General features: G+C 50.2%; 1 protein-coding gene across 1 annotated transcript; it reads right to left on the reverse strand.

The window, feature by feature from the left end:
• Positions 2,045–4,900, reverse strand: INAFM2 (InaF motif containing 2). The gene has a single exon (XM_013985582.2). It carries the CDS (start codon positions 4,661–4,663, stop codon positions 4,202–4,204), a length of 462 nt encoding a protein of 153 aa, XP_013841036.2. The 5' UTR covers positions 4,664–4,900; the 3' UTR covers positions 2,045–4,201.

The raw sequence follows: 16,700 nt of genomic DNA on the forward strand, positions 1-16,700 counted from the left end.
GCCCAGCCTAAATGGCTTACTGGCAAACTCCTCACCCTTCACCTTTCACAACTTCACTTTCAAAAGAGGATTATCTCTTCAAACTCAGGCTGTCGGGGAATAAATGCACACGGTCACTTCTAATATGAGCAAACACCTAGAAATGATCTGGGTAGTCCTGGCACAAAGCAGTTAAAGGGAAGTAATCCCCCTTTGCCCAGACCTCTCCTTCCCGGTGCAAAACCTGATGGATTAATTTGCAGCCAATTTCTAACCCTTGAAAATAAAGCTATTCCAACCGCTGCTCCCTGCCACCAGGCCCTGATCTGGTGGAAGAGTGCCCTTCGAATTGGCCAGCAGGCTCCTGCTGCACATGCCACTGTATGTGCCCAACGTGTGAAGCCGTGTGCAACTGCAGAAACCACATGTCACCATCTACAGAAAGGAGGGGCTGACTAGAAGAACACAGAAACTCTTTCACTCCCCTTCTGCTCTGCCTTACCAAGCCCTCTCACAGAAAGCCATTGTGTAGGCTCGAGAGGGAAATAAAAGAAGGGCGGACTTTCCCCTGCTCTCCTGCAGACTACAAGGTGATGTAAAAGAACAGCAGCCACCCCCTAACAGCTCCAGAGAAATGCAGGCCTCAGGGGGCCCCACCGACACTGGCTTCTCACTCCACTTGGCACTGGGCAGCATTGTCTAACAATGAGCTGAGCTGAATTGTTCTGCAGCACAACTAATGCCTTATATTTGTGCTTTTCACCCACATGTCTTTTATTGTTTGCTTTACGAAAGAAAAAGCCTCACCTATGAAGCAACCTACACCTTCTCTCAGCCCTGTGGCTCTCTTGCCTCCCCCACCATAGACAAAGCTCTGACCAACCATTGCAGACGAATCCATTTGTCTCCCCGGTATTATCGCTTCTTGAGCTGAGGGCTAGTGGTTTAAAGGTGAGAACAGTGATGCTATCATGTGGCTGATCCTCACCCCAGCTCAATATTTATAATAATTCTTTTTTTTTTTTTTTTTTGTCTTTTGTCTTTCGTTGTTGTTGTTGCTGTTGTTGCTATTTCTTGGGCCGCTCCCATGGCATATGGAGGTTCCCAGGCTAGGGGTCTAATCGGAGCCGTAGCCACCGGCCTACGCCAGAGCCACAGCAACGCGGGGTCCGAGCCACGTCTGCGACCTACACCACAGCTCACGGCAATGCCGGATCGTTAACCCACTGAGCAATGGCAGGGATCGAACCCGCAACCTCATGGTTCCTAGTCGGATTCGTTAACCACTGCGCCACGACGGGAACTCCTATAATAATTCTTAATATTTGTGCTTACTGGTCCCTGAACTTCCTCTTTGAGACATCTGCTCAGAGTTTTCTAAAAGCAGAACTTTCATTCAATCATTTTTAATTTTTTTTTTTTTTTTTTTGTCTTTTTGCCTTTTCTAGCGCCGCTCCCACGGCATATGGAGGTTCCCAGGCTAGGGGTCTAATCGGAGCTGTAGCCGCCAGCCTATGCCACAGGCACAGCAACGCGGGATCAGAGCCATGTCTGCAACTACACCACAGCTCACGGCAACGCTGGATCCTTAACCCACTGAGCAAGGCCAGGGATCGAACCCGCAACCTCATGGCTCCTAGTCGGATTTGTTAACCACTGTGCCACTACGGGAACTCCTTTTTTTTGGCCTCTCCTGTGGCATGTGGGGCCAGGGATAGAACCTGCACCACCCAAGCCACTGCAGTGACAACACTGGATGCTTAATCTGCTGCACCGCAAGAGAACTCCTTTTTCAATCTTTTTTAAGGTTGGCAAAAGATAGCTAAGCTCGTTATCATTGTTCTTCTGATTGACCACATGATTGCTTCCCGACTAAGACGGATTCCTGTCACCCTTCACTAATCAATTTGGTCAAACCATCAGGCAAAGGGAACATTAGAGCAATTGCTTTTTCCTCCTACACCTATTCATCACGCCACATTCACCACACATCGGACCACTGCCTTTGCCAACCTCTACTCCTTCCCCAAGAAGCATGAAAAAAGAAACTATCAACTTACGCAGGTTGACGTAGAGTTTTTAGAATGTATTTTTGTTCACCTGAAAAATAAAACTTTTAAAAAATATACAGGACTTTTTGAGTACAGGTATATCTTAAATGGCTGAATTATAAATAATGTCTCTGGTCAGGCTCACAGCTAGAGCTGGAGCTAATGTCCAATTCCAGTGAAGGCTTTAGAGAGTCAGGAGGCCAGCAGCTGGACCCAGGAGTGGTCTCTCTAGACTCTCTGATCCATCCCAAAGTGGATTAAACAGTCCAGAATGCAGGGGTCAGGATGGGGACAGGGGATTGGACTCCCAGATGTTCTCCTGCAAGTTCAAAGGATTCTTGGAATAAGATATCAACTTACAAATTATTAAAATATAGGACTAAAAATTCACACAATAAATACAAATTACAGGCTATTATTGAAGTTATAAAGTGGCATTTTTGTTTCTTCCCCGAGGCCCTCACCAAAAATTTAAAAAGGACTTAAAGGCTTCTTGATGACCAAAGTCAAGTCAGCTGCTCAGAAACTTCCTCCAGCCAAGACACCTTGGGGGTGCTACCCGTCCACCCCTAGGCTACGACAGCTCAGCTGCTATTACCTTGCTCACCATAGGACATGGCTTAAAGCAAGGCTGTCGTCCTGTAAACTTGGATCAGAGCTAACTTGAGTGTAAGCCAGAAAACTGGAGAGACAAATTGTTTCAGGACTCAGGTGGATAAGTTGTTGTTTTAAAGTGCCTCATTTCCCAAAAAGGAAACACTAAGGGGTTTGATATCTTGTCACTACCCACACTCAACTGCCTAAAAGCAAGTGGCGGAAGGAAACAGAATCCAAATTGAGGATGTGTAATTCTTGCTGCCCCAGACATATGTCATTTCTCTTGATGTTTTTCATCTCAATGAAAAGTATAGGCTGCATGTTAAGTGGGGCTTATCGGGAGAGGTAAAGACAAGCCAATTTAACCTTCCAAAGCATGACTGGTCTATTTCCCCGGCTATAGAAACACACTCCTGAGTTTGAAGCCCACCTTCCAGCCTTTTGGGTTCTACCTTAAAATTTAAAGCTCTAGTTCACAAAGGATTTCATCCTAATAACAGGGGTACATTTTCACTACAGGCACAGGGAAGAGAGAAAGTAAAGGTGATTACTGGAACAAGATGCGATTCTGAAGAGCAGGGAAAAAGAAAAAGATAAAAACACTTGACAGCCACTCTACAAGGCTTGCTCTTCCTAAAAGAACTCTGTGAGAAGGCCAAGGGTTGAAGCACAGAGGCAGTGCTCTTTCCCTTCCTCCTTCCCTGGCCCATATCCAGATACTTAGGACTTCACCAGCAAGCCTTAGGTGGGGGCACTAGGGTGGGAAGAAGATGGGATCCATACATTCCCCACCCTCTCTAGACTGCTTCTACTTCTTCAAAGGTTTCCACTGTCCTTTCCAAAAAGACTAAGAATGATTATACTCTTTTGTGTCATAAACCCATCTTTCTGAAATGGGGGGGGGGGAAGAGTGGGTAATGAAAAAAGTGTCTGTGCCCTTCTAGCTAGCTGCACTTTGGGGGCCAGCAAGTAGCCCTTGCTTAACCCCATCAGCCAGGAGTCTACCCAAGGTGTGGGAAGATACATGTAGTTCTATGCAATTATAGCTTCTAGTGCATATGTCAACAACTATATACAGGGATCTATAAATTAAATGCATCTGTGGCCACTGAAAACTAGGTTGACATACCTGAGCTCCACTACTTTTGGTGCCCTCCTCCTTGTGAGAGCTGCGGTTTATTAAAGAAGAGCCCATATAGCTCCCTCCTTCCCCTGAGTCTTGGGGGGAAAGCCCGAGTCACTCCTGTACGTAGGATACAGAAGAGCGAGCAGCGCAGAAGGGGTCGGTGCTGGGCTCTCCCCACCCCTCCCCCCATCCCCCTTAGGGCTCAGGGCCCTGGCGCGGCACGGTCCTGGGAAGACCAAACCCCGAACCCCCAGGAGAATCGTGGTCCCTTGGCTGAAGAGCAGGTTGCAGGCCCCTCGCCCCTGGGGCGAGCCGGCGATCATCAGGGGAAGGGAGGCGTTCACTCCCGTGGGGGTCACTCCTGCGGGCTCCCCACCCGGTCCTGCTGCAAAGTCCTGCCTCCGGGCTTGGTGAGGATGGTTTCCGGCCGCCCCTGGCTCGGAAGGGTTCAACGACTCCCAGGCGCCGCCGCTGCTTCCTCCTCGTCCTCCTCGGCCCCCCGCGGCTGTTCCAGAGGTCCGGCCAAGGGGCTGTCCGCAAAGGGCTCGGGAGGCACGGGCCGCACCGCCTGCAGCGGGGGCGCGTCGCGCGGCGCCTCGCGGCGGGACGACCCCGTGGTGTTGGGCCCCGCTGCGGCCGCCCCCGAAGTCCCGGACGGGCCGGTGGCGTTGGAGCCGCCGGGGGGCGGGCCGGCGGCTCCCCCTGAGGTCCCGGCGCCCACCGGCTGCCAGATGAGGCTGTAGTAGACGGCGAGCACGATGGCGGCCAGCGACACGGAGAGCACGTAGGCGAACACGGTGGCGAGCCGGACCCACTTCTTGTTGGTCTTGGCCGCCATCTTCGCCTTCTTGTCCCCGGTGTAGGTGGCCGGCTTGCCCCGCTCGGCCGGGGCCGAGTCGCGCTCCTTCATGGGGGGGCCCCGGCCTTTGCCCCGGTGCTCCACGGCCCCGGCTGGAGGGGGCCTGGCGGCCTGCGAGGACTGGGCAAGGGGCGGCCCGGCGCCCTCCGTTCCCGGCCGCTCCGCGCTCCGCCGCCGCCGCTCCTCAAGCCGACCGCCCGCAGCCCTCCACCGCGTCGCTGCAGCCGCCGCCGGGGCCTGGACCAGTCACCGCCGCCAGCGCCGCCGCCGCCGCCGGCCAGTCAGCTGCTTCCCCGCTGCCGCCACAGCCACAGCCGCCACAGCCGCCCGGCTCCGCGTCCCCATCCGCCGCCGCCGCCGCCGCTTGCCCGGCCGCCGGTCGCCCGGTCTCCAGTGGCCGCGCGGACAGCGCGCTCTGCTCCAGCCGAGCTCCCCCGCCTCGCGCGCCGGCAACAAGGGGCGGGGGAGAGCGCTGCTGGGGGCTGCCTCTTAAAAGGGCGACGCCGGGGTCCGGAAATGCCGCGCGGGGAGGAGGCGGGCTGCTGGCGGGGTCCGGGAGCCCCCGCCGGGACGCCCCGTTAAGAGAGAGTTAACGGAGGCTGGCTCTTAAAAGGGCAACGTTGCCGCAGCCCCGCGCGGGCAGGCGCGGCGAGGGTGGGAGCTCCGGGCTCTTCTTTAAAAGGGTAACAGCGTCGTTTGGGGCGGAGTGCGGAATTGGAAGGGGGGCGGGGAGGGGCGGTCGGAGCGCAGAGCTGTCAACTCTGGCACCTCCTTTCTGCTTCCCGACTGTCCGAAGTGACAGGTGGTATAAGCAGCAGCGCTTCCACTCCAGGCCTCAGTTTACACCCAGAAGTAGGAGTGATTTTACTTTGGTGTTCTCGGCTCGTGCCCCAGTACACGTAACCTCCCGCTGGGTTCTCTAGACCCTTTTACACCTGGAGAGCCTGGCCCATGTCTGGCTCAGCCAGTCAAGGAGCTTGGAGGTGCACTGCGGTTACCGCTGGTCGCGCCTTATCCCTGCCCCCAACCCCCGCCGGGGTCCCGCCTGGGCTTCAAGGCTCCCCAGACTCCCTATTCTCTTAGATCCCTGAGTGGGCTGCCCAGAACTTTCGGAGCTTTCGGGACAGTACACGTGCTGAGCTGGTTCTCCAGACTCGCCTCCCACCTTAGCCCTGAAGTTTGCAACAGGTCCCAGGTCCTGCTTTGAGGGTTTTCCGCCTCCCGGATTTGGGTTTGACTTGAACTCTAGAGGCCGCACTCAACCGGTGGAGCGGCTCCCAGGGCTTTTCCCTTCTCTGATCCTCTTGGGGTCTCAGAGCCTGAAGGGGGCTGTTCCTCTACCACCCTTCCCATGTGAGGCTTGTCATCCTTCAGACCCCTCTCCAAGCTGGGAAAGCTCGGTAGCCGCTTACTTTCCCCTTCCTTCACCCCTCCTCTTCTCCCTCCACATTCAGTCCTCTCCTCCCCTCCACATTTCTTCAGCTCTCTCCTTCTCCCCTTACCTGTGTATGAGGTTTTTTAGAATTTCTGGCTCCCTCCCTCTTGAGTTCTACTTCCTGTGTTCCCAGAGCTGGGTGTGTGGACTGCCTGGGTATCTCAATGGGTGTTGGAGATTGTGAGTGGTGGTGTGGGGAGAACTGGGGTTGGAGGTTCTGTGAGTGAACCACCCCTCCTGACTCCTGGCTTCAGACACTGCGGGGCTGGACCATCTCTGACTTTTCCATTTCTCTTCCTGCTCCATAAGAACCCTTAGCTTCCAGACACCATGCCCTCTTATGAAGAAGCTCCACCCCAACACTGCTGCCCTGCCACCTCAACTGCATACAAGTCAAATGGCTACCAGAGCTTAGTGTGCTGATCAGCTGCTGGAACTGCAGGTCCACAGCGCAGACCCTGACTCCTGAGGCCTGGATGCAAGTCTGCCACTAGCAAAGGCTAACAGGATGCTCATTTCCAGGAACAGCCTGACTTTTACTTTCTGGGAAATTTCAAAGACATTAAAAGTTTAGAATGTTTATTGTCTTCTGCAGGCTGAGGAGGAAAATATAACTACTCCTTCCCCATCCTGCTCCCAGGGTGGCCAGAGCCCTTCTAGCCGGGTGGCCTGTTAGGTCGAAAATTCTGAATTGTCTCTGGATGTTGAACTCTCTTCTCTCCCTTACTCTCTGGCCTTCCTGACAGAACCGATTGTACCAGCCTTACCAAAGTGAATTATTCTTCAAGATTCCAGGTGAGGCCAACCTAAAGCCTCCTCCCATCCACTTCCTTGAATGTACTCTGAATTTCTCCTGTTGCAAAGTAAATTTTTTTCTTCCTGATTGGTTCACAGTGGAGCAAGAAAACAGCATGTCACTTCTTCCCATACTGAAGAATAAATATACCTGAAACCCCTATTTAATTCCTCTCATCCTATTCTTCTCCACTAAACAGTGCCAGATTCTTTAACCTCTCATCAATGAGTCCTATTTATTATCTGGATTTACATAGTGTCTTTTACCCTAGGAACTCAAAATGCTCTCAGATATAATAGAGCCCGATCTCCCTGGTGCCTGAGCCATTAAGGAATCATTAGCATATTCCTGCCGCAGACAATTAAATGGCCCCCTAGTGGCCTGAAAGTGAATATGCCTCTAAATGCCTCTTCTGGATTAAGGGTTGTGGCCTGAAAGTGAATATGCCTCTAAATGCCTCTTCTGGATTAAGGGTGGACAGTCAGAGCAGAGAATCAAGGCATCTTGGGGACAGAATGGGTCCTGAAGTTTCTCTTTTATAAATACCCTCATGGACCCTAGAACTTCCCTCACAGCATTCCTATGATGCTAGTGCTCTCCAGCATCATCTAAAAGGCCATCCGTGTTGGTGCACCTTGCTATCTGTTCCCTAAGGCAGCCTTTTCAGGCTTTGGAAAGTTCTGAGCAATTACAACTGCAGCAACATTCACACCTTTATTATGTGCTAGGCACCATAAGCACTTATATTTCTTGTCTCATTTGTCTCACAACAATCTATCAGGTAGTCATTTTTTATCTTCATTTTAGAGATGAAGAAATTGCCTCAAAAAAGTTCACTAACTACAGAGTTCCTGTTGTGGCTCAGTGGAAGCGAATCTGACTAGTACCCATGAAGATGCGAGTTCGATCCCTGGCCTCACTCAGTGGGTTAAGGATCTGGCATCGACACGAGGTGTGATGTATGTCACAGACATGCCTCGGATCCCGCATTGCTGAGGCTGTCACTGTGATGTAGGCTGGCAGCTACAGCTCCAATTCAATCCCTAGCTTGGGAACTTCTATATGCTGTGGGTGCAGCCCTAAAGAGATAAAGAAAAAAAAATATATATATATATATAGATTCATTGAATTATATAGATCTTTCAAATAGTGATACTTTCATTACACAATAATAAAAATCACACTTGTTAATATCATCAGAAAAAGTTTTAGGTCTTGGGAATCTCATGATAGTATGTACAATTTTTCTAAGATCCTAATTTTCGTTTGAAAGCTCTAATTGTCGAGACTGAAAGATCAGGAGGCTGACGGCAGTTGCTCCAATAAAAGTCACAATACCTTGTCTGGTTTCCAGACCTGAATCAATTTTCAGATCCAGAACCCTGGCAACAAATTCTATCAGTTGTTTTCCTCAAAGTTACAGGCTTGCTGAGAAGTTGCAAAAACATCTGCCAGATAACCAAGTCTGAATAAACATAGTTTATCTGTCAGTTATTTTTTCAAGTGAAAATGGTATTCCAGGGAGTTCCCATTGTGGCGCAGTGGAATCGAATCCAACTAGTGTCCATGAGGATGTGGTTTCAATCCCTGACCTCGCTCAATGGGTCAGGGATCCAGCAACATGAGCTGTGGTGTAGGTCACAGACTCAGCTCAGATCCTAAGTTGCTGTGGCTGTGGTGCAGGCCAGCAGCTGTAGCTCCGATTCAACCCCTAGCCTGGGAACTTCTATATGCAGCAAGTTCGGCCCTAAGAAAAAAAAAAAAAGAAAAAAGAAAGAAAGAAAATGGTGTTCTATGAAAAAAGTGGCTAGTTTAGTTCATAGCTTAATCACATACGTGCTTTTCCTTGAAAGAACCATTACATTTCTGTGTGTAGGTGAACAGTTGTGTACCATGGCCTAAGTTTGTTAAGGTGCCAGGAATCTTATCCAACATTGCTTTTGCACTATCAGTGCAAATGTCAACACAGTTAAAAGCTAAATAATAGTATTATTTAGTATCATTATGCAAAGATTTTGACTTTTGTGAAATACCTGAAATGATCTCAGTCACCCCCAGGGATGTTCAGACCACATACAGAATTGCTGAGAAACCGAGAATGAAAGATCAGGAGGCTGATGGCAGTTGCTCCAATAAAAGTCACAATACCTTGTCTGGTTTCCAGACCTGAATCGATTTTCAGATCCAGAACCCTTTCACTGAAAGAGAGGTTGGGTTCACAGAAGGAAGGCTTCTGTAATACTGCGGTAATAGAGTAAGGATTTCACTATTTCGTCCCCAAAGGGACCTACTGTACACTTCCCTGACTGTTTGCGTGGGTAATTGTACAGCTGAGAAAGTGGAGCAGCCAAACATTTTAAGGTCATGCAGTGTCTGAGTGGACACTGATAGCTGGAGACTTGATCATCATCATGGCTCCCTAGTCGAGTGGCCCTACACAAAACTATGTACAGTTTCAAGAATGACTTGGTGGAGGAGTTCCTGTCGTGGCTCAGGGGTTAATGAACCTGACTATGATCCATGAGGACTTGGGTTTAATCCTCGGCCTTGGTCGATGGGTTAAGGACCCGGCGTTGCTGTAGCTGTGGTGTAAGCTACAGATGCGGCTAGGATCCTGCGTTGCTGTGGCTCTGGCATATGCCAGCAGCTGTAGTTCCGATTTGACCCCTAGCCTGAGAACTTCCATATGCCTCAGGTGCAGCCATAAAATGAGAAAAGACAAAAAAAAAAAAAAAAAAGAATGACTTGGTGGAGTTCCCATTGTGGTGCAGTGGGATCAATGGCATCTTGGGAGCACTAGAATGCAGGTTCAACCCCCAGCCTGGCACAGTGGGCAAGGATCTGGCCTTGCCACAGCTTCAGCTTAGGTCGAAACTGAAGTTCAGATCTGATCCCTGGCCTAGGAACTCCATATGCCCCGGAGGAGCCCCCCCCAAAAAAGACCTGGCTAGGTGATATTAGCCAGGCTCTGTCATTGACCACCTGTGCAGGCACAATGGGCCCATGAATAAAGTGGCCATGTTGGCACAGATGTTGGCCACACATAGGCATGTTGTCTATGGTGGCAGGGGTGGGCCCAGCAGAATAGGTACCCACTCACCAAGGCTGACTTTGTTGTTGTTGCCGCCAAGTCTCCAACCTGCCAGCAACGGATGGCCAACCAGCTGCTTGGTAACGAGTTGATTACATTGCACCTGTTCTCATCTGGAAAGGTTGGTGTTTCATCCTGACTTGAATCAGCACGTATTCTGGATAGGGCTTTCTCTTTCCTGCAAAAGGCTTCCACTAGCACCACTCTCTGAGGGCTTGAAGGGTGTTTGATTCACTGACGTAGGATCTCACATAACACTGCATCAGACCAAGAGTCCCACTCAATAGCAAAAGAGTCATAGAATCTTCTGGCCCTATCATACTTTGCTACCCGCTGGTGAATAGAGCTGAAAGAGTGAAAGAAAAGCCTTTCAAAGGTGCTGCTGAAGCACCATTTTAGAGATGAGGGAATACCATGCTCCAGGATGAAGGAGGCACCCTATTTATTAACTATGAGGAGTGCCCACTGTGACAGTGAGTAAAGAATCTGACTGCAGGAGTTCCCATTGTGGCTCAGTGGTTAGCGAATATGACTAGGAACCACGAGGTTTTGGGTTCGATCCCTGGTCTTGCTCAGTGGGTTAAAGATCCAGCATTGCTGTGAGCTGTGGTGTAGGTTGCAGACGCGGCTCGGATCCCGAGTTGCTGTGGCTCTGAAGTAGACCATTGGCTACAGTTCCAACTTGACCCCTAGCCTGGGAACCTCCATATGCCGTGGGAGCAGCCCAAGAAATGGCAAAAAGACAAAAAAAAAAAAAAAAAAAAAAAGAATCTGACTGCAGCAGCTCTTGTCACTATGGAGGTGCAGGTAAGATCCCTGGCCTAGTGCAGCGTGGGGTAAAAGGAGCTGATGTTGCTGCAGCAACAGATTCAATTACTGGCCAGGAACTTCCATAGGCCATGGGTGTAGCCAAAAAAGTAAAAAAACAACAAAACTGAAAGACTATGATACGGTGCTATGGCCCAACAGATAGGCTACAGAGACAGCAAATGCACAAGTGATTAAAGTAGAAATAACCCAGAGTTCCCAAGATGACTCAGCAGAAACAAATCTGACTAGTATCCATAGGATGCAGGTTCGATCCCTCACTTTGCTCAGTGGATTAAGGATCTGGTATTGCTATGGCTATGGCTGTGGCCAGCAGCTACAGCTCTGATTTGACACCTGGACTGGGAAAATCTATATGCAGAGGGTGCAGCCCTAAAAAGACAAAAAAAAAAAAAAAAAAAAAAGTAGGTATACCCACACTTACATCATGCCTAGTGATCCTTTGGGGGGGGAATTTGTGGTTCCTATTCCTATAAATCCAGGACCTCTGAGTTTAGAGAATCTGGCTCCCAGAGATGGAACACTTCTACAAGGGCACAGAACAAGAATCCCTTGGGCTGCTTCCCACCTTTTAGATTCCTTGTGCCAAGATACCAGCAAGCAGAAAAGGGAGTCACTTCACCAGGGGTACCTGACCCTGATCCTTGGGAAGAAATAGGGCTGCCCCTACATAATGAGGTCACGAAAGAATACGTTTGGCACCCAGGTGATGCTCAAGGATGTCTCTTGGTACTACCTTGCCCAGTCTTGACAGTAAGTGGAAAACTGTGGCAGTGTGATTTGAGAAGGGCAAAGTGGTTAGGAGCTCAGCCTCCCTGGGAATGAGGATCTGAGTCACCCCCCAGGTGAGCCACCAAGTCACCCCCCAGGTGAGTCCTAACCACCTCACCCTTCTCAAATCATGCTGCCATAGTTTCCTCTTCCCAAGGAGAGGTACAAGCTGAAGCTAAAGAGAATCTAGAATGGTTAATGGGGGGATGCTGAAGAGCAGAGTGACAAGCTGCAGTAGTGGAGCTATAGTTCATCCCACTTACCTTCCTGTAAGTTACCCAGAGAAAGCAGTCACTGAATTTCTGGAGGGGGTCTTCCCAGGCAGAGTGTGTTCACCACATGATGCAAATAGTTCTGAGCTGCGCAAAGGGGATGCTAGTTGGTTGCAATGGTGCACTACCCAGATCCTGCCTCTGGGACTGAGAAGTTTATCCCCAAGTTGCAGGAGTGTTGGCTGCTGATGGCCCACAGCTGAGTGTCTCCCTGAGCATTTCCTTCAGCTGCCAAAGGGAGCTCCCTGGCCTGATTTCATGAGGGATAATCTGTCCATATAACGGGGGGTGGGTGTTAAAGGTCCAGCTCTCTTACCTCAGTTGAGGTCAGCTTTGAAGGGTCATTCCAACCCCTGAGCTCCCTGCAGATGCATCCTTTGTTGTGACTGCATCCTTGATCAATTTCTTCCTCCCCCTCAGTCTTTTTTTTTTTTTCTTTTTTTGTCTTTTTAGGGCTGCACCCATGGAATATGGAGATTCCCAGGTGAGGGGTCAAATCAGAGCTGCAGTTGCCGGCCATACCCACAGCCACAGCAGTGCCAGATCTGAGCCCCATCTGCAAACTACACCACAGCTCATGGCAATGCTAGATCCTTAATTCACTGAGTGAGGCCAGGGATCAAACCTTCATCCTCATGGATATTAGTCAGATTCGTTTCCACTGCACCACGATAGGAACTCCTACTCCACTCAGTCTTGATTCCTTCTCTCCCTCAGAGGTATTGTGTTATTTCTGAGAGCAATTCCCAATAAATTTCCTTCAAGCAAATCTCCATTTCACAGTGTTTCATGAGAAATCTGACCTAAAACAGTCATTTAAATAAGATTCCAACTTTTGGGGCCCAGGCAAACAAGTCTCATCCATCTGAAGGGGGACCTCCTGGCCACCTTCTGTGTTATGGTTCTGTCCACCAGGGCTCACAGCGTGTCAGGTGAAGCCTACATCCTGGCCACCCTCCACCAGGATGTACACTTCCCCGGGATAAAGTCACCACTGAAACTGAAGTCCCTGGGTATATTCAATGTGGTCTGACATGCCAAGAATGAGAATGGGATAGAGTTTTCCTTGGTTCTAGAGCCCTGGCTGCACGCTGGAACCAACGCTGAAGACTTTTAGAAATTCAAGCTCCCCACTTCTCTCCCCTCTCCCCACCCACCCATCCAAGGTCTGGGTACAGCAAGGAATATGTAATGTCACCAGAGCTTCCCAGGCCATTCTGACTGAAATCAAGATGGAGAGTCACTGGGCTCAGGACTCGACTTCAATTCAGCAGCCTAAGAGTCTGTCCGCCTTTTTGGCAGCCTTTTCATTTGACTCATATGGAGCTGGCTGTCAATGAAAACCCTCAGTTTTATTCACACATGCTTCTGCTAAGCTGCTACTTCCCCACCCTGTCCTTGTACAGTCGGTGCCTTGGAGCTAAGCCCAGATCTTTGAGTTCAGCCTTGTTCATTTTACCTTGTGAGGTTCAGGCTGTTGCTCCAGTGGGTTAGGATGTTTGAGGATCCTGGGTGTGTCTCCCAACATCCCCTGATCTCGTTGGCTCCTTGCTATTCACAAAGTAGAGGGGCCTGTTCACTGTGACTTTGCCCAGGTCCTAAAAAAGGTGGACCAGGATAGGACTAAGAATGGAAAAACTCAGTCAGTTCTGAGGGCATTCTTTACATGCATTGCACTGTGTCTGCCTGCAGAAGAATGTCGTCTAACTTGTTTCCATCACACTTGTGAAAACAGATCCATTTCACAGATAAATAAACGGAGGCAGAGAAGATGAGTAATGTGTCCAAGAACACCCTGAGGGGGTGGGGTGTGAACAGGGAGAGCCAATCCTTTCCTGCCATCTTCAGCACTTATCTCTAGTTTTGTCATCTCTTAGAGGAAAAACAGGTGATGAAAGTGAAAAGGTTGGCCCTTCCGATTGGAAAGAGAGGGATTTTTAGAGCTGGAAGGAATCTTAGAAATGATCAAAAGCTTAATAGATCAGAGAGCTTGGGTAACTTGCCAGGATCTCACAGCAAACCTTGGCTCTGGTTGAGTCTAAAATCTAGGTTTCTTGGAGTCCCCCTTGTGGCTCAGTGTGTTAAGGATCCAACATTGCTGCAAACTGCAGTGTAGGTCACAGATCTGGCTTGGATCAGTGTTGCTGTGGCTGTGGGTAGGCCAGCAGCAGCAGTTCTGATTCAATCCCTAGCCTGGGAACTTCCAAATGCCCTAAAAAGAAAAAAAAAGTAAAAGCTAGGTTTCTGGCTGATCAATCCAGCGTTCCCCCAGGTTTACCTCCAGGTAAGTTTGATCCAAAATGACTCTTCAAAGGGAAACACCTGGAACTGATTCTTTTCCACTTCTAAGTCCCCAGTGGTTCCTTCTGAGTCCAGGAGAGGACAGGCATCATCTCCCTCTTGAGCTTCTGCAGAAAATTCCTGATTGCTTGTCCTTCCTACCTGAGGGATTAGAACCTGAGTACTGCTACCCAGCCTTGCCCCTGACTCCACTCACACTCAACTCTTAGCACCCAGAGGATGGCTGGATCTGGAGCCACAGCCGGACACACAGCTGGAGAGATGGACAACTCGTGGTCCTCTCTCTCACATCTGCTTCATCACCTGTGAAGGGTGAAGATGGTGGCAGGTGGGTGCCTGTCCATGATGTGAGCCCCTGTGCTCATGACTCCACATGTCCAGGCTGCTTGGAGGACAGCCTGCTCCAAGGAAGACACGTCTGGCCCATGATCCACACAAACTGCTGGGAAAAAAAAAAAATTCAAAGAAGTCAGTGAAGATACTTGTGGAAAGAATAGCAATACATACGGAGGAAGTAATAAGAAACTGTATTTGACCTGGAGGTGTCTGCTAAACAAGTAACAACGACAACGGCAACAGCAACAACAGCAATGATAATACTGTTGAGTGCACATGCAGGCACTGTGTTAGGTACTTTACATCCATTATATTATTAAACTCTTATAAAGTCCTGTGGCGCATAATTATCCCCCCCTCCTTTTTTTTGTCTTGTTGATTTTCTAAGGCCACTCCCACAACATATGGAGGTTCCCAGGCTAGGGATCTAATCGGAGCTGTAGCCGCTGGCCTACACCAGAGCCACAGCAATGCCAGATCTGAGCTGCATCTGCAACCTACACCACAGCTCATGGCAACGTTGGATCTTTAACCCACTGAGCAAGGCCAGGGGTCGAACCCGCAACCTCATGGTTCCTACTTGGATTCATTAACCACTGAGCCACGGTGGTAACTCCAATTATCCCCATTTTACAGGTGAGAAAGTTGAGGCACAGGAAGGTTCTATATCATGAGATCAACCAGCTAGTAAGTGGAGGGGTTCATAGAGCAGTGAGCCCAGACAGTGAGTCTAGTCTGTGCCAGACTAGAAAACAGATCTTTGAGGTTGCCACATCTGAGCCCGTTTCATTCCAAGATAGCCCTTGGCCCAAGCCTCACCATAGGTCTGCAGGCTTCTGCTGCTTCATCAGGTACCTTGTGGAGTCAGGTAAGACACCTACCTAATCTGACTCTCTTGTTTGGCTGGTAACTGCACTACCAAAGATCTGAGTTCTACTTCCACCATTAAACTTCTCTGATGAACAGGTCAAGCAACCAAAACGCATCACGTCCCCACACAAAGCTACCAAGTGAACAGGTAACTTTGGGACCTGCCTCTGGGGCTCCAGGCCACCAGTATCTCTCTGGGTGTTGCAGGTGAGTTCTCACTGCCTTCCATGGTCCAAGGCTTAGACATGCCAAACTCTCCAGCATACTTGTCTCCACAGCCCCACCAGCCACTTCCCCTAGGGTCTGCTTTCCCAGACTTTACCTGGGAGGCACCCGCTTTCCGGTGCACCCAGCAGGGGGCACCCTCGCCCTTCCACCTTCTGCCCTGGGGAGTGGGTAAGACTGCCCAACAGTCTGAGGCGCCTCTACTCAGCTCACCCCAGGAGTCAGTTTCCCAAGCTGGGTATTTGCATGACCTCTCTGATTTTCTCTATATCCACCCTACCATTACTTACACAATATTTTTGTAAGTCACATTTTTAAAAACCTAACTAGTTTTAAAGGAAAAAAGCTCTCTTGGATGAAAGTTTTCCCAGCTCCACTGGCTTGTATGGCTTTCCTGCATTCTGAAGGCTGGTTTGTAGGATGTGGGCAGGAGAGGACAGCCCCACTGAAGCTAGAGTTGTAGGGTGGGGTGGGATCTCAAGAACTCATTCCAGGCAGTGCGATCACTGGGTAAAGATGGGTGAGGTTTTATTCTGTGGATTCAGAGCCTCGACCTTCAGAGCCTGAGAAAGGACAAGAGTGAAGGGTCTTGAAATCCCTGACTTCCTTGTGTAACCCCCCCAATCCTGTGAAGTGAGAGAACCTCCCCTCCCCACTCCCCAAGCCAAGGGAGGGGGAGGGGGAGGAGATTGTCTTTCCAGGCCCAAAGTAGAGAAGAAGACTGCAGGGCAGACAAGAGTAGGGGACTTGGGTGCAAGAGCAGGTGCAGGTGTCAGGTGCAGGGGCTTTTGGGAAGGGTCAGGGATTTCCCTTGCAAAATCCATTCAAACAGACAGAGAGGGAACCTGATCCTGGGGAGGGAACTGGAACAGCAGGAGACACCAGAGGGGCCCCCAGAAGGGCCCAAGGCTGGAGAGATGGAGGAGGCATGAGACAGCAGGGCTCAGAGGGAGAGGGGAGCGTCTGAGTCCTGAGGGCCCGGAAGCATGGTGGGTTCCCACCATGCTGCTTCCACAGGTTCTGTCAGGCCTTACTCCAGCCTCCACCCCAGTGGTCTTAGAATTGTTTTTCTGGGGGTTATTTTTGTGCTAGGAGCCCCCTTAGCTCCAGCCCCCCTTGGCCTCCATTCTCCCACCCTGGGCTGGACTGGCCATCAAAAGCAG

Source organism: Sus scrofa, chromosome 1 (genome assembly GCF_000003025.6).
Source record: "Sus scrofa isolate TJ Tabasco breed Duroc chromosome 1, Sscrofa11.1, whole genome shotgun sequence".
Classification (NCBI taxonomy): domain Eukaryota; kingdom Metazoa; phylum Chordata; class Mammalia; order Artiodactyla; family Suidae; genus Sus; species Sus scrofa.